The 20967-nt window shown below is 41.5% G+C and overlaps 1 protein-coding gene across 1 annotated transcript in view; it reads right to left on the minus strand.

Annotated features, from left to right (window-relative positions):
• Positions 1 to 9858: 9858 nt before the first annotated feature.
• LOC115382878 (matrix metalloproteinase-17-like) overlaps positions 9859 to 20967 on the minus strand; it is a 79855-nt gene continuing 68746 nt past the window's right edge. The window contains exons 8-10 of the mRNA XM_030084826.1: positions 20694 to 20846; positions 20133 to 20390; positions 9859 to 10547 (exon numbers count right to left, since the gene is read on the minus strand). Coding sequence (XP_029940686.1) covers positions 10222 to 10547; positions 20133 to 20390; positions 20694 to 20846 — 737 coding nt within the window. The 3' untranslated portion in view covers positions 9859 to 10221. The remainder of the gene's footprint in view (positions 10548 to 20132; positions 20391 to 20693; positions 20847 to 20967) is intronic.

Here is a 20967-nt window from a genome sequence, read left to right on the forward strand (position 1 = left end):
CTCTGTGAAAGAAGAACATTTCTGCGTTCCGCCACCTCAGAGGAAGACCACGCAGAGATGTGAGTACCAGATCCTTTATAAACTTGCAGTTTGCTCTTTTCACATTTCCAAAAATGTCTTTCTCCAATCCAGACTGGGGGCTTTTATGAACAGCATGTGCTTGTGAGCACTGGAGGTGTTTTTTTGGGGGGGTTTCTTTGGGAAAATGACTGTTTTTGGTCATTTCTCTGAAAGAGATCGGAGGGAACTTTGGCAAGAAAATTCTTTTTTCCAACAAATGAAGGTTTCGTGAAGCATGGCCACTTTCATTGTGAATGTTTTTCTATAGATCTAAAAGACAATCTGATATCCGACATGAATATGATTTCAGGTCATTTATGGAGTTACTTGGTTTGAGCTGTTATGTGAGCTGAAAAGCTGTGAGCTGTTGGTTGGTATGATTTTGTGTGAATTCGACAAAGCTTACTTTTGGATTTCTTTCTGTTTCCTCAGTTTGTAATTGATGTTTTTCAGAAAATGAAAAACTTTTTTTCATTTTTGTGTACAGTGTATGATGCTTGTGCCTCTCATTTGGTTTAATAATTCCATATGAGGCAGTGCAAGCGTAATTTCTTACGGATGTTTCGAGCTTCTTGTTTTCGTTTTATGTTTTTTTTTTCTTCCTTCTTCCTTCTTTTGTGTTGAAATATTGGCAAAGTACTTTTATAACATGTACTAACTTTATTTTGTAAAAGCTCAAATAAATTCATCATCATCATCATCAAGAGTTCAATGAACATTTTCAGCTGTTGCTTCCCTGCGAACATGAATTATTTCTCATTAAAAGCACTGGGAATGTTTCTTTTGTGAGGCATTGTAAACAACAGATTAAATGCAGTAAGTATACATGATATAAATATATTAGGGCTGTCAATCGAATAAAATATTTTAGTGATCTTGGAGCGGTGAAAGCGGCGAGGAAGGATGAATGCTCTTTCGATTTGACACACAGGAACTTTATAAAATCAACTAAGCCCAGCTGTGCGCTCTAGCTCCTGCACCTGTTGGCGCGCAGGCCGGGTCACCCCCAAGCAACCCCCGTCTCACTGTCCGACAGGAAATGAAAGTAAACTAACACAAAACAACAGAACAACGTGGCAATAGCACACCCCAAACATGGTTATGACAAAACAGAACATAAACAAACATGAATAAACAAGAACACGGCCGAAAACGGCGTGAACAGTCCCGCTTCCCAGCATGCCTTGCAACGCAGTGCACAGTCAACGGGAAGCGGCTCCCAGCGGCCGCTACAATATTCAGTAGCGATTATTTGCATGATGTCTATAGTTAACTTTCGATTCATCGTAAATTGATTGCAATTTTTTAAACCTAGTCTAAATGTACCTTACAGGGATAATTTTCAAGTTATGAACACTTTTATCAATGAGAGTGTACAAATATGCTGTCTTTATACAAATACATGTTTAATGCTATCACGACAATTTAACCAATAACAAACATTCTGCAACTGAGTAAATGAAGGGAATGACGTGGTAAAAGAACAACACAATCAAGAAAAAAAAGTAATAAAATGTACAAGTTACAGTAGGAAGTGCAATACAAAACCAAAACTCTGCATACATAGTGCAGTTAGGCAATCGCTTAAATTTCTTTAGATAAAACAATTTATATTTCTTCCTCTTTTCTCTTCTTTTGTAGTCAGCAGAACTTGAGCGACTCGGTCTCCTTCAATTTTCATCTTGATAAAGGGGACATAGAAACACCACAGACGCAAAACAAAATAAAAGCATAACATAAAGCACATGGGCTGTTCCCATTCCTTCTCTTTCTCTGCACTGAGCCAGTTGCTCTAACAGACAAGCCTGTTAACATTTTCACATGACAGGGCTGCTCGCGTTTTCTGGACATGTCCGGACAGAGAAAATAATCTTTAACAAGGTGCAGATGTGGCAGGTGTTACCAAGTACATACATGCAAGCCAGGCCATCTTGCTGTGTGTCTCTTCGTGTTTGGCCCACCACTGCTGGGGACACTCCTCCTCTCCAATAGTCGGCTCTGCCCTGTACTGCTCAACACTCAAGACTCTTCGACAAACATAAGAGCTAACCTCTTCTTAGGTGGATCAGACATCACTGGCTGTACCTGTTGTGCAGGTCTCTCTCTCTCTCCCTGAGCAAGGCAGTGATGTGACACCATACCTCAGGCCTGTCAGGTCTGCTCAGGCACTTCAGGTCCTTGAACCTAGGATTCAGTGCTGTTGCAGCCTTCAGCCATGATATGTTAGTTTTTTCCCTACGTTTCTCCATGTCTGTTGTGAAGGCCTCTTTCAATTTAATCATGTAGCTGCGTCATCCTCAGCAACCTCCATCACACCCGATAGATGACACAATGCAGGCAGCACAAATGAACAAGAAACAAATTTCTCTCCTCCCAGGATTTTGACGACGTACCTGCAATAATAGAGAAAAACACTTCAGCACTACATCTCTACTTTCCCCCCCCACTTTTTTCACAGGTCTGCATTGATTTACAACCACACAATACAAAATAAATAAATAAATTACCTGCAGTGTTTCAGCACCACCTCCAGCTTCTTCAGTTTCTCCAGCTCAGCTGTCAGCATGGTGACGTTGGTACGATGTAAGGCCAGCCCATCTCTCAGTGGTTCTTGATTGATCTGAACACAGTTGATGATCTCCAGGGTGCTATTCCACCTCGTTGACAGGTCCTGTGTGAGTGACTCTTTCTTGAGAAGATGAACAATTTGCTGTTGTTTGAGCTGCGCTGCGTTTTCTGGGCTATGCTTGAAATGGCCCAGAACTTTTCTGCATTTTACCAATGCGCTGTCAGACGGACTCTTCTGTAGAGAAACTGTGATCGCTCGGTGAAAGCTATGTGCAACGCAGGGCATATGATTGAAAGGGAGCTGCCTGCCTGCTGCAAACATGTTGCGAGCACCAACAGTGGTCAGTGTGCTCACTTTATTTTCAATGTTCCACTGAGTAGCAACTTGAATGAAGTGATCAGCGACCGTGTCGGCGAAGTGTCTCTCCTCTGTCTTCACAACAGTCAAAGCATGCAACCGAAGTATCCACTGTGGGTCAAAATAATGTGCTGTGACCTCGAGGTAACTTTGATTACCGACAGAAGTCCAGTAGTCTCCCGTCAGGGCAACTGTGTTTGTTGGTGCCAATCCTTCCTCCACTTTACCTTTCTCTTTTTCATACAAGTTTCGTATCTTTGATACTGTGGTGGCTCTCGAAGACAACTCATATGTGCAGTCGTTGGATGCAGTGTGAATTACCTCAAGCAGACGGTCATCCTCCACAATGTTAATTGGCCTTCAAGCGGTAGCCACCCATTTAGCGATAGCTGTTGACAGTTTGTTGCAGGTAGAGTTATCCAGGCCTCTCTGCCACCCCTGCATGCTTGGCCAGCAAGTGGTATTTCAGACTCGACGTACTCCGGTGAATTCACATTGACAGTAAACGCATTTAAGTTTAGTCTTGTCGAGCGAACCAGCTGGCAGTACTTTAAAGTTGAACTTTCCATTCAAGACACCCTCCTTATTCATCTCTGTTTGTCATCGAACGCCTTGTCAATGCTGCATCATTTACAAACTTCTTCCTCTTCTTCTTTTCTTGTTTCGGTGGATCACAACGAATGTTAGGATGCACACTACCACCTACTGCACAAGAGTGTGCAGTGTCGCATCGTGTACCTTTCAGTCTCAAACTACGGTGTGAGACGAGGGTCATTCAACGTGTGCACGTTAATTGCACGTCAAAAAAATCAGTGGCGTTGATGAGAATGTGAATTAACTAGTTATCGCAATAATTTTGACACGTCTAGAATAAATATAACTGGATTTCATGGTGACCACTAGAGGACACTTCAGTACAGCAAATCTGAACGGTGACAGTTTTCTGTTCTTCATTTTAAGTAAAACCTGAATCGGCTCTTCACCACAATCCAGCCAAATCACACAGAATTTTTTTCTGAGTCTTGACTCTCTAAGATATTACAAATAACCAAAATTAGATAGATAACTGATAGATAAATTAGATAAAAGATAACTGACATTTTCTGTACTGTTCCAGCAGATCATGCCGGCAACAGTTTCCAATCACTGCAAATCCAAAAATTAGAAATGAGATATTTCATGACCATCATGCTGTTTCGAATGACATGTTACATTTTCATTTACTTAGTGTGGAAGCAATGAAGAGAGAATAAACAATATTAAAAGCTCACCCTAATGAGGTTTTCCATGGCTGCACCAAACACATTTTCCTGCTGTCCCTGGCAACACCTGCAAATGACTCTCATAGGTAATTCTGTTGTTTTTGGCCAGTTTCCTGCGGAGGAAATAATGAGCTGGTAATTACCAATTAGCATTCTGTATCATCTAAAGCTAAAATAGATGTACCGGCAAACCCTTCCTGCCAGCATTGTTCTCCCAGTTTATATATTCAAAGCGATATGGCTCTAGCCGATTACTGAGACGGAGCTGGAGATGGTGGACATACTCCCGGTGGCTTCTTCAGGTCCTCAACAGTCACACTGAATTACTCCAGCTCACTGAGAGGTTGGCTGGTATTGTATTGTAACATTGTGTAGAATTTTACTCTCCTATGAAAGTGAGCAGTCCAGTTCTTAGAAAGTAATGTTTCCCTTTTCCCTGATCCTGTCTTTCTTTTGCTGAAGGGTCTTTGCTACAGTTGGCAAGTGGACTATTCACCGTGAAGCCATGTCGGTGCTCCAGCTGTCTTCTCTGGTATCAGATCGTTTCGGGGCTGCTCTGAGAAAAAGGTATGTTAGAAATACTTCAGGAGGTAAATATTAGCTCCAAAACAACCCTAGTCACTATACAATGTGAGAGGTGTGTGTGCGTATTTAAATTAACGGCAAGAATAAGTTGAAAAAGACATAGCACCCACTAATGTGACTAAAAAAGAGTAAAGAATTTACATTAAAGATAATGTCTTTTTAGAACAGTAAAATGCATCACAGACGAATATACAGGGTCATTTTTATCCACCAACATGATCAAGGAAAAGCAAAAAAAAAAAAAAAAAAAATCTGTTTCAGACCAAGCTTAATGATTCTATAAAAAAAAAAAAAAACATATGTTAAAGATGATTGTAATAACAGAATGTGTTCTTCTGAACAACATATTTGAGAATGCAGTTTAGTTGTCTCTGAACATAATTTTGTGGAGACAGGGTTGGAGTGTGACAGAAAGTGCTTTGAGACTTCTGAAGTGGTGAAAGAAGCTACGTAAGTGGAGCCAGAATTATTAGTTTCCAGTTTCATATCCAGGGATCCATAATTGTGTGACAGTTTGCAGTTCATGGTTCAAACCACGGCCATGTAAAACGTGTGAAACATGACACCAAAAAAATGGGATTCATAATTAAGTCCTTCTTCTTTTACTTGAATAATTCTATCTTGAAGAGGCTCCTCTTTTTGTTGATTCAGAAACTGCTTCACTGTTGTTTTGCTGGCTGTTGCGTCTCACAGCTAACAGCCCTCCACATCTCTCGGCGAGTTTTGCAGGAAATTGCTCCAGCAGCAAATATTTCAGCCTGAGTTTGGTTTGCCTCAGCGTGATTGATTGGCTCTGCCCGGCCTACAGGAACCTATTGCCGATATTAGGTGCAGAGGCCTTCAGGTGTCATTTCCGGTTAAAGAAAAGGTTTCATGGCCAAGATGGTGGCATCCCACGCATTTGAATAAATTTACATATTTGTAACGCACACCGTTTAGTCATACCAGCAGAGGTTGTGTGAGAGGTAGATATTAGGATTTATGACTCATGAATCTTTCATGTTCAATCATACCTGGCCTGCATGCTGAGTATACACAAGAGGTTTTTGCCTCGCCGCTCTCAACCCCTTGGTTTTCACTGCGTCTCATTAACCGTGCAACACTTACAAACACTGTTCCAAGCTCCGTGTTGAGTATTCAGCGGTGGTGCGGGCTTCAGGGGGTCCCTCGCTAACTTGTTTGAAGTGTGCGTGAGCAAAAATGGACAGTCACAACAACAGCTGCTCCTGTCTCCGATGAGCGCCGTGCTGTGTGTGGAGCGCCGTCCCCCGTAACAAAAACCTGCGCACACAAAGGAATTACATTCACGCTTCTATGTGGGGTTACAGCCAAGCTACCGCCGGTAGAAAGAGAGTGTGGAAGCGTTCGACACACAGCTTGGTGCAGAATTCAGAGCGCTGCAGAGCGTGAGACTCCCCGTCTGAGGCAGACACACACACACTCACGCTCAACCTAATTACAACCATAATCGCTACGCAATATCAGGCCGCACCCTAATCTCAGACCGAAAGACGTCTTACCCAGACATACCCTTTAATTCTCAGTCGGTTGTGGAAGCAGTTGTCAACATTATTCCAGGATGATAAAGTGGACCAATCATGTCCAGTTGAGTTACTTGTGGCTTAAGACTCCGCCTCATCCCCATAAATTCGTTTCAAACAACTCCTGTTGTGACTCTCAAAAGTCTGGAGCATTGTGGGGCTAAGTATTTTGGTCCTCATAACGTAGGTCAGACTCCAAAATGCAAAGTAACTATATACACACACAAACACATTTTTCAGCTTGAGAGGACAAATGCATTGACTCTCAATTAAGTCCCCTCTGCAGACTTTATCTTAATTAGAACACAGCTGCTGGGATAGGCTCCAGCCACCCGCGACCCTGAGAAGGATCAAGCAGTAGAAAATGGATGGATGGATGCTTATTTTTCGACTGTCGGAGGAACCGAGATGAAACCCACGCACAAGCAGGGAGAAAATGCAAACTCCACACAGAAAAGTCCGACTGGAATTTGAAGCAAACCAACCCCCGTGTCTCTTTTTGACCTTGTCCACTCCTGTTTTGTCTGGTGAGAGTTTCTTACCAGCACTGTTGCCCCTCTAAATAAAATACTTTAGATGATCTGGATAGATGCTCTGGAAACAACTTGCTTTATTGTGGAATGAAGGTTAAGATTATTTGGTCCAAGTGAAATAAACAGACGAGTCTTTCAACAGACGACAGGAATAGCAACTGCTTGGAAACTGTCTGGATTATGTGCTTACTGCTAAATTGCTTCCTTATCATTGTTGCTGTCTCTCTGGAGATGACATTTCATTTTTCCCCCCGCTATCGCTACATCTGTTTGCCTTTTTTTCTAAGTGTGTTGGCGGTTTTGTTTTCTGGCAGCGGTTTTATTTATTATTTTTTTTTGCACTTTCTTCTGTTCTCGTCCTTACACTAGCCCATTATAGCAATCTGTCATTTTCCCTCCATTTGTTGCTCCGTTTTTACTCCACACTTTCTCTCTCTAAACTATTCCACTGCAAGTTTCCATCCTTGCAAGCAGTTTCTCCACAGTCTTGAATATTTTAGCTGCAGAGTGATTGATTGGTTCTGTCTGGCCCATCTGGAGACACCAGCAGCCGGAGCCACATTACCCAGAGAAGTTGCTTCGTGGTCGATAACTTGTGTCTAAAAATGTGGTGTTTTCCATCATAATTTCCCCATAATAAACAAATCTAATTAGTTTGTTGATTGTTACCTGGTTAAACAAGGCGCACACACGCACACAGCAAGTGACCCATCCCTGCAGCTCTTACAGGTGGGTGCAGGCACTCTGCTGGTTTTCTGCTAAGCCACACCGGTTAATTAATTGCACTCGAGTGTGTCGAGAGGATTGAAGCAAAAATCGCTGCTGTTGGCAGAAAAAGTGAACGAGTGACTTTTTAAACTTTTAAACTACATTTTACCTCCAAAATCCCTAAAATTAAGCTACATTTCCTGGGTGGGTCTGCGGTGGCAGCTCGTGGGTGGAATACTTGAACAAACACACGCGCAAACCCCGTCACAGATTTATGCCTGATCAGGACATCAGTGAAGCGTGAGGCTTTAACTCGCTGCGTGTGTTTACCTGTGTGTGAACATGTGCGTCTACCAGACAGGTCTGACGTCCCTGTATGACTTTGATCTGCAAGTGAGAAATATCTGAGCAGGTGAATATTTTTGGATTTTTTTTTTTTTTTTTGCTCTTTGATAGTGCTTTCTTAAGAAACACTGGCATGCTGTATAATCCTGTGCCAGCAGATCTCTTCATAAAGTCGCTCAGTTTGAGAACGCAGCGTGATCGGTGCGATGTGATTTGCATTCCCGCCGAACAGCAGTGACCATTACAAGAGAAAGCGGACTTCAGAGAGATGGAGAGCGGCTCCCCAGTTGGCGTCTGCAAGCTGTCATGTTCCCGTCATCTGTCTTCGAGCCTGGGCTCCCTTTCAATAACACTAAATAATTACACACACACACACACACACACACACACACACACACACACACACACACACACACACAGCCCCCACAACCACAGAAGCAGGCACTCAAAATAATACAGTTGATACAAATTTATGTGATCATATTTAGCCAAGGCGGTAAGTCATGTATATCTATATATATTTTTAATTTTTGTACAAAAATATTTTACATTAGAAAACAGCTTAAAATATACACACTCCACTGGGGGATGAAATATCTGTAGAACCTTTAAACTCAAATGCATCAGTCCATCGGTAAATATAACTTTACAGCAAGAAGAGAGTCTTGTTTGGAGCTGGAGGGTGACACAGGTCGAGTTCTGAAAGACTCCGTGAACTCGGCGACCCACAGAAAGCCATGAGGAAACCAACAGGAATGTGAACCTGAATTTTCAATTTGAAGAGACAATAAATCAAGTGTGAGGAAAGCTCCGGTCCAAGAGGTGAACGCGAGCGACGACGACTCACTTTTTCAAGCTGAGCTAACAGGTTTAGGCGAGGGAACAACTCCATGAACCAACTCAGCGCCATAAGGAGCACGGAAATATTCACACTCATCACGAGCACTTATCAAAATGTGGAAGGATGTACAAAAGATTTTTCAGAAATCTCTAATTGACTATGCTTGTTTGCCTTTGCTTGTATCCTAGCATCTATTTAGTTTTGGTTTAGTTTCACACTTCCTAGGACAATAAGTATGATGCACGGATGTGGTGGGGACTAAAACAACTTGGAAAGATGGTCTGAAATCAGTTTGAGTTTACCTGAATGTTTTCAGCCCAACTACTTGTTACTTTTTATCAGTCCTATTAATATGGGCAGCGTAGAACTGATGAAAGCCCAGAGGAAAGGAGGATAACACATGGAAACCCATCATATGGTAACTCAAGTCCTGTCTGAAACAAAAACTGTTTTAATACATTACACACAATAAAACTTAGTAAATGTAATAAATATCATGCCACTTCTTGACGCAGGTTCAGTTAGTGATGGGCAGATGAAGTTTTATGAACCACTTTCTTCATTTTCAAAAGCCACCAGACTGCACTTTTGGTTCTAAGATAGAGGCTGAAGGACTGGAGAAGTGTGCTCTCAAACATTTCATGAACAGAGGCACAAGAGGCATGAACAGGCACCATCTAGTGGCGTTCAGAAAATAAATACAATGGTTCATGAAGCTTCATCTGCCTGTCACTAGAGTTAGTGTCTAAAACAGTTACTCTGAAGCATAAGCAAAGTGGCAACAAGTTGAGAAAGTGTCTATTTTAACTCAAATCAATACTTTCCTTTGGTTATCAGGTAACATGAAAGCTTCAGTTTTGTCAACGCTTTCATATATTATTGTTTTTTTATTGTAAAAAAAAAGATGAAATTAGACCAGGCAGTAAGCCCATACTGTAGGACTGATAAAACCAACAGTTCTCAAATGTTTAAAGGTGTATGGACATCACTTCAAGTCTGAAAATCTGTTCTCCCCAATATTTTGCAAAAAAAAATTAGGCCTCCTTTTCTTCAAACAAACCCTGTAACACTTCTCTTAAATCAAATACTCTACCAAATGTGTGTTGGCTTAGTGGTCACCTCTTTGCCTTTGATGCTTTGGTGCTGAAAACTTGTTGCAAATAGATTTAAAAAAAAGTTTCCAAAGCAAACCAGTAATGTCTTTCTCTGTAAAGATATGGCATCTTGTGTCAATAACAGAAAACCTGGTAAAAGATGAGTGGGCGGGTGCATTTAAGAACTTACTTCTGCTTGGCACCAAATTCCATGTAAAATAAATAACATTAAAAATAGAGAGAAAAAAAAGATATGAAGTTCTAGAATAATAGCAATGTCTTGCAGTTGTCTGTCTATCTGCTGGTCCTTCAGGATTGTATTATCATCATAGAGGTTCGGATCGGAGGGCCAGCGAGAGCGTCCAGAGGGGCGGCAGCAGCCACACGGGGGACGGGGAGAGGTGGGTGCCTAAAGGCGAGGCGGTGTCCGAGGTGCAGGAGCACACCTCGTACCCGTTCTCCGCATGGTCCGGGTGCCGGTGCACGTTCACCCTGGTCTCTGTGTTTTTGGGCTCGGCGTCCGGAGAGTCCGCCTGCATCTCGGTGCACAGCAGCCAGTCCTTAGCGATGAGGCGGGGGAATCCCGCGTCCACCTCCATGTCGCTGCCCGGCACTCGCCAGTACTCCTTCCCTTTGAAGAAATAGGACGAGCCTTCAAAGACAGAGAGCAGAGCATTAACATTAATGTGAGTGAGCATGCGTCATATAAAACGACATAAAACTCGACTATATACTTTATTATTCTCAAAGGAAAAGCCTTTGCTCTCACCTGCATACACAACAAGTACAGAACACATAAAACTTCACGTCTCAATTTCATGAATCAGTGAACAATAGTGAAAAATGTTTATGTTTAGTACTTGAACACGGTTACTACCTCACTCTATGGCACACCTGTTTAAGAGGCCATGGAACACATTCGGATCTGGGTGGGATTACAAAAGAAAAAGCATCTAAAAAGGCTTTTAAAGGTTCAGTTCCTCGTGTTATTCTTTTACATCTGTATTAGCTCCAGATGAGACCCGCAGAGAAGATCAAACCATCAAGCATGTAGACGAGAATCACTCACAAACAAATCCCATGAGCAAACAAGATAAGCTAATAGGAGGAAGTGAAATTAAGTGTGTGCAAACATGCTGCAACCGAATGCAACAGTGAGATGTTCGGGGTTAGAGAAGCACATACCATGAACCTACAGCGTCGATTCACAAAAACTATTCAACTTTTACACACTGCTTTAATTTAACTTTGCACAGACAGTGTTGTGCACCAAATAAAATTAAATAAACTTATTTCTGACACAAGAATAAGAGCCAGTAACCTGCAAACACTATCCGGCGTTGCGACAAGCTTTTATCTCAATGCACTTTGTTGTTGGATGATCATGATTCAGCTGCTCGGATGAGTCTGGTCCAGATTTAATGTGCAATATCTTCCATATGCTGGGATGTTGTGTGAAATATTTCAGTTGTTTCCAATAACTTTGTGAGGGAAAGGCACAAGATTGAGCACCCACCCTAGAGGAGAGTGGATAATTGAGCACCTCTAGAATCATGCATTAAACATATTGGAGTCGGTGTAGAGCCTCGTGAACACTGCAGGCAGAAGAACATGATGGATTCTCCTGCAATAAAATAGATCTATATGTACCTTTGAAGACTAAATGAACAAAATAGGTGGCAAAAACGATGAGCATCACATCCATCCATCTTCTATACTACTTATCCTAATTCAGGTTGCAGGGGAACTGGAACTCCTCCCAGCTGACTGGAGGTGAAGGCAGGGTTCACCCCGGGGCAATTAACATCCATCAGAGGGCAATTAAAGAGTTCAGACAGTCGCCCTCGCTCACACTCACAGCGACGGGGAATTTCAGAGCCACTTAAACCAATTAACCTCAAAGGCTGTGTACTCAGAGAAAACAGATACACGCTCACAGAAGAAGGTCCAAAATACAGGACAGATGACAAGAGACGAACAATCACTACCACTCACACACATGTTCACACACTTTGGACAATTTTAACGTCACCAATTAGCTTCAGTTGTGTTTTTGACTTGAGTCAGGAGATCTGAGCACAGAGTAAGGCAGTACTAACCACTTCAGCACCAAGCAGCACAAATAACATCACACAGAAAAGAAAAGTCTTGTTTTATAGCCCCGTATTGTTATTGCTTTAAAGGGTCACAGGATTGTGACTGATACACCCGTCACTGTGCCTGAAGGGACACTTCCGTCAAATTAGAGTCTCTAAAATAACAAACGCACTGAAATGCAAAGAAAAATCCCTCTTTGTTATACCCCCCTCCCCCCGAAATGTTTACTCAAAAAATCCACCAGTTTATCTGAATCACAACATAATAGTTGTTTCTTATCTGAATGTCAGAATCTGCACAATGCTTGGAAACTTTGTAAAACTTCAACAAAATAAGGACTATAAAACAGAGTGACAAACTTGAAGGATGAATGCTTCAAAGTTTACTCAAACGGAGCTTTGAATTTGTTTTATCGGCTCACAAACAGATCCCTGAAAGTCTCGGGGGCTGAATTTGTTACCTGAGCGGCGAGCTGTTCACCTGCCTCCTTCTCATTTTCTTCATTAACGTGCGACTGAGACAAACAAGCTCAGAGGAGTAAACATGTCAGAATACAGAAGCTCATTAATAAATACGAGCCAAGAGACACGAGTGAAGGAGAAGACTCCTGTTATGGCCTTGGAGCTCCAAAGTCTTTCAGTTCAGACCAAACTGTGTTTAATTGTTCATTTCACAAAATCTGTACAGTAACTCAGTCTTTTTTTAGACAAACTGTTGAGGCGGAACTAGTTAAATGAGACTAGATTAAATAAGAATAACTAAAATATAGAGTAAAGCCGTTTCCTTACTTCTGAGTGCTTTCAAGATTCAGCACAGCAAGTGAAGTATTTAGCCACAGATACTTGGAAAAATGTTTATTTATAAATCAAATTAATATTTCAGGAATGAATTTGCAGTAATGTGATGCTCACAAGGCTCTCTCAATCATACGTCTTTGTAATGCCTCCTTCAGAATGTCCTGTCTCCACTGAGTGGGATGCAATGATCAATGTAAAAGAAAAGCCAAAATTGAAAGATTAAAGTCTTGCTTCATGGTCGAAGTAAAGAATGAACATGGCGTCCAGTGTTTTTTATACATGGGAATCTTCTTGGGTCTCTGTGAGATGTGGTGAGGTGGCCGTTCAAATGTCCGACATAAAAGGAACAGATCTTATTGCGCAAGGTCTATTAAAGTCACAACGAAAGAAATTGCAGCACTCGCACATGTTTTATTTAGGAAAAGTCATATTTGCACAGACTTTAGGAACCTTTAGAAGCACCTCTTGAAGATTTAAAGCTAGATCTGGCATTAATTTTCAAAGGAGTTCTAAAATTCTCAAAGTGCCCTTTTTGCTGCAAGGTAACATTGACTTTTTGAAAACAGTAAGATCGAGGAGTTGTTCCAGTCATCCAAAGCCAAGGTGGAAGATGGTGACTGGAGTCCTACAGGCGGTTATACTTTTACAAGACACCTTCGCTCCTCGGAATGACCATTGTTCAAAACATAAATTCTTCTTGTTGCTCTTCTTGCTGTTTATATTGGGTAACAAGACCAGTTACACAGTTTGAAATATACAGCGTGAGGCGTTGTGGTCTCGGCTGTACTCTTGTAAGTGGGTGAAGACTCTCGGCTCCTGGCTGTCCATTTCCTGTGCAGAATCACCACGATGTATTCAAGCTGGGCTGCAGCGTCATGCGATAAAATTAAAGGACGCTCTGCAGTATGCGCACAAACACGTTAGTGCTTCCATACTTTTTGGGCACCGCCGGCGGTGCAGTGTATTCCTCCGACTCTCCCGAAATGTAAAAAACAAGCAGTGACCCCTCAGCAGCTTCTTGAACCTCTTTGCAGAAGCGAGAACTTATCGTTTTGTCCTAAATTTCCAGACATGTCCTGAGCGCCGGAGTCTGAAACTCAGTTTAACCCTCACAGCGAAACAAGAGCGCGCACGCTCACAGAGTCGCTTTCCTCAGCCATCTGTCTCTATTATTGGAGGACCAGGCTTGTAGGGCTGAACGCCACTTTGTCTTTTTCAACTTGTTCTTTCTCTTCCTCTGAGACCAAAAGTCCTGGAGCTGTCAAAAAGTTGGGGAATACATTTCAGATCACCAAGTTCTGGCTAATAACCCCGGTTTTTCTCCACAATCTTCAAGAGAAGAAGTTTTGGGCAAAGCAACAGAAAGAAAGTCCATGGTAACAAGACAACTTTCTTGTTTGTGTTTCACTGAATATTGTGTCAGACAAAAACTGATCCAGTCTCATAGGTAGGGTTTATTTACTACAAGAAAAAAAAAATATTACCGTAATTAAATAGTTCAGTGGTGCTCTCAGCTTAAAATACATTAATACTATTTTTTATACAGGATTAAGTGGCATCTATGTACAAAACTATCTTCAGCTGGGATACAGCAGGCGACATGTATTCTATGAATTAAATTATTCAAAATCAACTCCAACGTTCAGAGTAATGAAGCTACATACTGAACATGCCTGAATATGTTTTACTCAAAAAGTAAAAGTTTTCCTGTTGCTGAAAGATGAAGGTTCATTTTAGATTCATTCTACTTCTGGTAAATCACATAAAGACCCTTCAGAGTAATTACAGACCCTTTATTCCCACCTATTGATGGAGGTTGAGTGATTCTCTGTTCAGTGAACTCCAGGTACAATGCTGCTTCCTGTCAATCCCCTCTAAAGATTCCAGACAATATTCATACCAAATTCATTACTTTTCCTCTATTTTAGCTTTATTCTCCAGGAACTGAAAGACTAAATTATAACTGGGCGCCATACTGATGTCAAGAGCTTTAATTATTACCATCATTCCAGCAGCATTAATACACATTATGTCCTCTTTTCCCTCTATAGCAAACTCAATCGGGTTATTGCCTTTTCCTATTTCCTTTTGGCTTTTTCTACCTGTCCTCAGAGAAAATCCATCTCTTCCTTTCATCACCTCTTCCTTTACTTCAGCTGTCTTTAATATCTTTGTCCTCAGGTGTCCCCACATCTCTTTGCTGGATTCCTCCCTTCTTGCACTTTTCACACATCACGTCCCTGGCTTTCTATTTCACTTTCAGAGCAAGATGTCACCGTATCCTCTCTTTCTTTCTCACTGACATATTCTGTTCTCTCTCTCTCTCTCTCTCAGCTTCTGTATCTCCTCTCTCTTTCTTCTCCCCGTTCATCCTGAGCTGGTGAAACAAACACAGAACAGGCTTTGATGTGGGCTCCAGTTCCCCGGCCTCGCGGTCTGTCTGTGTGCATTTGTGCGTGTAGGTTTCCAAGTTTACCCTTCCAGGCTCTGTGGTGATAATGACCGCGGGTGAAGCAGCTGGCCTCCGATCTCACACACACACACACGCACACACACGGTCTCGTATTTCTATCCTCGTGGGGACCGTCCATTGACTCCCATTCATGTCTAGCCCCTAACCCTGACCCTTACCCTAACCCTAACCCACACTAAAACAAAGCCTAACCCTAAAGAAATGTTTTTGCACTTTTACTTTTTTCAGTAACAACAACATGGTCAAGAAAACACTGTTTCTCCTACTTAGGACCGGAAAAAGGTCCCCACAAGGCACGTCGTTCCACGTTTTGCTATCCTTGTGGGGACATTTGGCCCCAACAAGGGTAGAAATACGAGAACACACACACACACACACACACACACACACACACACACACACACACACACACACACACACACACACACACACACACACACACACACACACACACACACACAGGCGTGGTCATCAAAGCGCTCGGAGACCTCGGCCGGCTCTGAAGAAAGACCACAGGCCTCTAAACACCTGACAGGGAAGGGGGCTCACTTGTGTTCACAGGAGCTGCAGGGTGAGTTGGGAACGTTTGGGTTCCCACTGAGACTGACCTCTAATTTCAGGACCGAGCGGCTGGTTTTTAAGTGAATTTTCCAAATCTAAACCATCCTGAAAGACCATTGACGAGTTACTGAAGTAATGCAAGACGTTAGTCAGGACGATTTCATGGTTTTGGTGTTTAACTGTGTGATGGTCCATACTTCTTTTTCTCCATTGCTGTTTACTTCTTCATTGAGTCTTAATTATCTCCAGAAATCCTCCACTGCACTCTTCAGTAAAGATCTACTTCTGTTCCTTCATGTCTGTGATTCTTCCTTTTAAAAGTCATGTTCAGATTTCAGTGGGAACAGACCTGAATGTGTTTGGAAGTAGACTGAGGCCGACTTGATGTTGGCAGTTTTGGTTGATGGGCCACGCAAAAAGCAAAATGTAAATGTGATTTGTCATGAAGAATCAACAAAGACCGATTTCAGTTTCCAAGGCATGTACGGTAGTAGGAAGAGTCTCACCTAAAGCAGATCCAGGAGAAAATAAAAGAACCAAAGCTGGTGGTTGATAATTATATATGTATGTGACCAGAACCCAAGTCTGGCTTCCAGATGCCCACAAGACCTTCTGAGCACAGTATGAGTCACATTTATTGGGTTTTTTTGACACAGGCAGCCCTTTTCTTGTCATTCCCTTTGAACTTCACCTTGAGGTCAGTCGGTGAGTCTCTATAAAACATGGTGGTGATAACATTTTCTCGATGAAAAACTAGGAGTGCTGTGGATCACAAAGACCAGTCTGGAACCCGATTTGTCTCTGTATATCTTCATCTTCATCTGTGTCTGTCTCTTCCTAATGACATTTCCCTTGTGGGATACAGCCATCTCACAGAAAATAACACTTTTAATTATAAGTGGCACTCAGCCATTTTACTGTTCTCATTAACATGCACACGATCGGAGGACTGTGGCCATGATGCTTTGATGGGAACAGTTGTTGTGACCTTGACTCTCAGCTGGTACAGTGGAGCCACACAGTGTGATTACCCTGGGCCAGCTCCAACGTTTGGATGTGTTTGACTCTGTGAATGTGAAGCAGGAGTGTTGGCAAGCAAGCCCATGTGTGACATTTCCAAAATACAGATAATTGTTGAACAAAAAAATACAGAAAAAAAAGGGACAGAAGTCAATATAAATAAGAATAAGAATTTACATCTACTGTGATGCCAAAAAATCAGATGCATTGGAGGATCGCTTGAACCGACAAAGCAAAAATGAAACTGAAGTAAATGGTGCAATAATAAAGACTGCATGAGCAATGAACAAATGATGAATTGGGATATATAAAAAAAAAAAATCTCACATGAATTTCCTTATCTGTGAAAGACAGGAGATGATTTTAAATAAATCACATCTGGTTTTCAGCCAGTCTTAGTATGATTTAAACTCAACAACCGAGTATTTTAGAATTTCATTACTGGGACACGAGACAGGCATGTTCAGGGTTTGTACACAAAATGTTGAAAGATAATGATGCTGCTTGAAAGTGGAAGTGAAAATGCAACTATTGGAATATCTGAAAGCAGATTTATTTTTTTTAAAAGGATACTTCAACATTTTGGCAAATTGGCCCATTTAGGGCAATTCCTTAGTCATTTCGAACAGCATACTTACTTTTTTTGTGAGGGCGAGCTTTTGTTTATCCAGAGGTGAGTCGGGGAAGGTTTTCGGGACAGACACAATGGAAGTGGATGGTATTTTTAGTTCCCCTCGTCAAACTCATCAAATACAAAATCCAACAACCCCAAAACACTTTGGTGGACACGCTATAATCCGCATATTCACTACGCTGTGAAATATTAATGCAAAATTACCAGATTGAGTTCTTTATGCGAAGATTGCTAAGACGGAACTACTGAGTAAATATGGCGTCTGGGCGTAGTGATTTCAAAAGAAAAAGTAGTTCCCAGTATTTGCTTCAGTGTTGTAACGCTACAGCGTAGTGAATGTGCGGATTATAACGTGTCCACCAAAATGTTTTGGGGTTGTTGGATTTTGTATTTGATGAGTTTGACGAGGGGGAACCAAAAATACCATCCACTTCCATTGTGTCTGTCCTGAAAACCTTCCCCGACTCACCTCTGAATAAACAATAGCTTGCCCTCACAAAAAAGTAAGTATGCTGTTCGAAATGACTAAGGAATTGCGCTAAATGGGCCAATTTGCCAAAATGTTGAGGTATCGCTTTAAGTCTGTTAAAAATCATAAATGTGTGAATTAAATGCTGTGTGGAAACTGATAGTGCTGAATGTACATGGAATCAGTCAAATCTCTGAAAAGAAGTAATGGAAGAGAAAATGCTCTGAGTTTCTGGGGTAACAGATGCGAGCCTGAATATTTTATCATTAACTTTTGTTCCCTGAAAAAAAAAAAAAACAAAAAAAAAAACAATAAAAGTGTGCTGAAAAACTTGATGGAGTAATTAGTTTTGCAGTCTTTTAATATCATCATGGACATTAATAAAATGTACTTGATGACAATGGAAAAATCCCAAATATATTGAGAATTGCATGAAGTTGCAGCACATACCATGTCAGCCAGTAGCACCAAAAATGTCTATATCAAGGGAATCCCTGAGGAAAAGTGAAGGGAACATCCTCCGAGGAGCAGAGACTGACGCATGAAATTTTGAGCTGATCCATCTTGTTGAGTGAGATTCTTCAAAGAATCAATGACACCAAAGTGAGACATTCCTTCTGCACTTTCACTACATTTTCTTTTCCACATTTGAAGCCAGTCCTGACATTAAACCTCTCAGTCAGAAGGATACGGTGGTCAAACATGCAACCGAAAACCAGCCACTAAATGTCCATTCTGGACAAAGAAAAGACCTCACAAGGTACAAAATTTAATTTTAATTTTTCTGGCCCATTCAAGATAAAACCAGATTGTATGTGTGACTTGGTGATATTTAAGATATTTCAGTGTGGACCAAACATACATCAGTGAGAAAACTTCCTTAAAGACAAGAAGTTTTCTGCTTCCCTGGTCTCATTATGCCAGTCCCGTCTCATATTTCTCTGATTGTTTATTCCTGTCTGAAGACTTCCCCTGAGTGGGATCCAGCATGGTATCGCCTCAGGCATCGAGAAACACCAGAGCTACCAGCAGTTTGAAGTAGCGCTGTGTCTTGTTACGACTATACTCCTCGATGAGAAAAGCAATCATTTATCGCTGGAGGAAACAAGACCGTGGTGATTCATCATCCGTACATTGAATTCCATCAATAGGAGAGTCTTTGTTTTGAAATTTTAATCAAAACACACTTTAAAACGTATCACTGGCTTTCCCTAACCTCCAATTTCAGCCTCCTCTAATCTCATTTTGAGCACCAATATTATTTAAAAATAGCAATCGAGCTGTAATATGCATACGTTTGTTTAGAGGATGTTTCTCAGAGAATCACTGCATCAGTATTATTTCACTATGAGAGGCTTGGGTTTTTTTTTGCCAGTATTTAACTCGTCTTTGACTTTTAAAACTCTCTATGGAATCTGCTATATTTTTTTAAGAATGTGCTTCTAAACAGAATCCTCGCTCAGAGGTTTGTGTTTTGGTCCTGAGAGCTGAGTCAGATCATTGATTAAAAACAAAATGAAACAAAAGAAAAAAAACAAGTCTACGATGATAATTCAAAAGGGAAGAAATAGTCAGAGCCTCACTATGAGCTAAACTTATTAGTTTGCTCAGTATGATGCGTAATTCCACACTGCCTACAGGCATGAGTTCTTAAAACTGTGTGAGTGAGTAAACGGGGCGTTATTGTGGGGTTGTTTCATTTAAAATGACATTTATTGAGGCACATTGATACTTCAATGCTTAAAGGCATTGAAGGCAATAAAGCCCTCAGCTTTATTGTCAACACTGTTTAACAAACCTTAAGGCCGTCATTGACAAGGTCCAAAGTTAAATGTCTCAGTAAATACCAGTTTATACTAAGTGTGATGATATTTCTTTAAAAAAGGAAACATATGAAGTCAGTTAAGTTGTTTCTATCAAATCTGCTCCAACTTTAAGGAAGCCTTAAAGGAGAACTGGAGAGACCTGCAGCATGTGGTGAGGAAGGCAGAACACATCATGAGAAGACCTCTACCTCCACTCCGAGATTTTTACACTGACCAAACCCAACAGGAGATCCTCTCTATTATTAAACACTCCATCAACTACAGGAATTATCACCTGCTGCTCTACTGGAAGGATTCACAAACCCGTCATAATCTCAACCTTAAAAGACTTTCCCCAGGCCCGTCCGGACAGCTACTCACCATCTGACCACCTCATGGCGTCGTCCAGTTGTGAAGGGAGTCCCTTCCACAGGTTGCTGTCTTTAGGGTAGCCCAGGTCCATGCGGCGCAGGTGGTCGTCGTAGCGCCAGTAGCGGTTATCCTTGAAGAAGTAGGTCTTGTCGTTGTGAAGCCAAACAAAGGCGGCATCCACGCCTTCCAGTGGCAGACCAAAGTCACTGATTGGACGGGGGTAACCCTCCTCCACGATGTTGTCCTTAAACACCCAATATTTTAGCCCTAAAGAAGAGATAAAATCAATGTGACGATCTTGAAAATCATTAAGAAAAAAAACACGTAGCAGACAATTGGATGATATATCTGAAAAAATAAGACATTCAAAGGCAATAAAGGACATGGAAATCATAATAGAACTGCGACGTTGTCAAAGTAGGATCTTTTCTGACAGTAAGGCCATTGAACATTTTAAATGAATGTGAAAATTACCCTTGATTCTTCTCTTCAATTATATATCTCAAAAGAAAATGTCTCATCGAAAGATCCAAAGACACTCTGCAATGCTGCCTGCTGTGGGTGCCGTACCTTTGAAAAAGACTATTTTGTGGTCGCCGGGCCGCTCATAGACAGCGTCCACGCTGTCCAGGTTGGTTGGGAGGCCTCTCCAGAAGCGATGGATCTGAGCAGGACGCAGCGACACCAGATGCTTCTCTCTCGTTAGCCGCCAAAAATACTTCCCTACGAGAAACAAACCAGCTTGGTATCGTGATCTTTCAATAGACGACAAACACATTTTGTTTCCAATGGGTTATGTTGATATTTGCAGAAACATTTTCATGAATTGTGAACGTTGACCCAA

This window comes from Salarias fasciatus, assembly GCF_902148845.1.
Source record: "Salarias fasciatus chromosome 7 unlocalized genomic scaffold, fSalaFa1.1 super_scaffold_4, whole genome shotgun sequence".
NCBI classification, from domain to species: Eukaryota; Metazoa; Chordata; class Actinopteri; order Blenniiformes; family Blenniidae; genus Salarias; species Salarias fasciatus.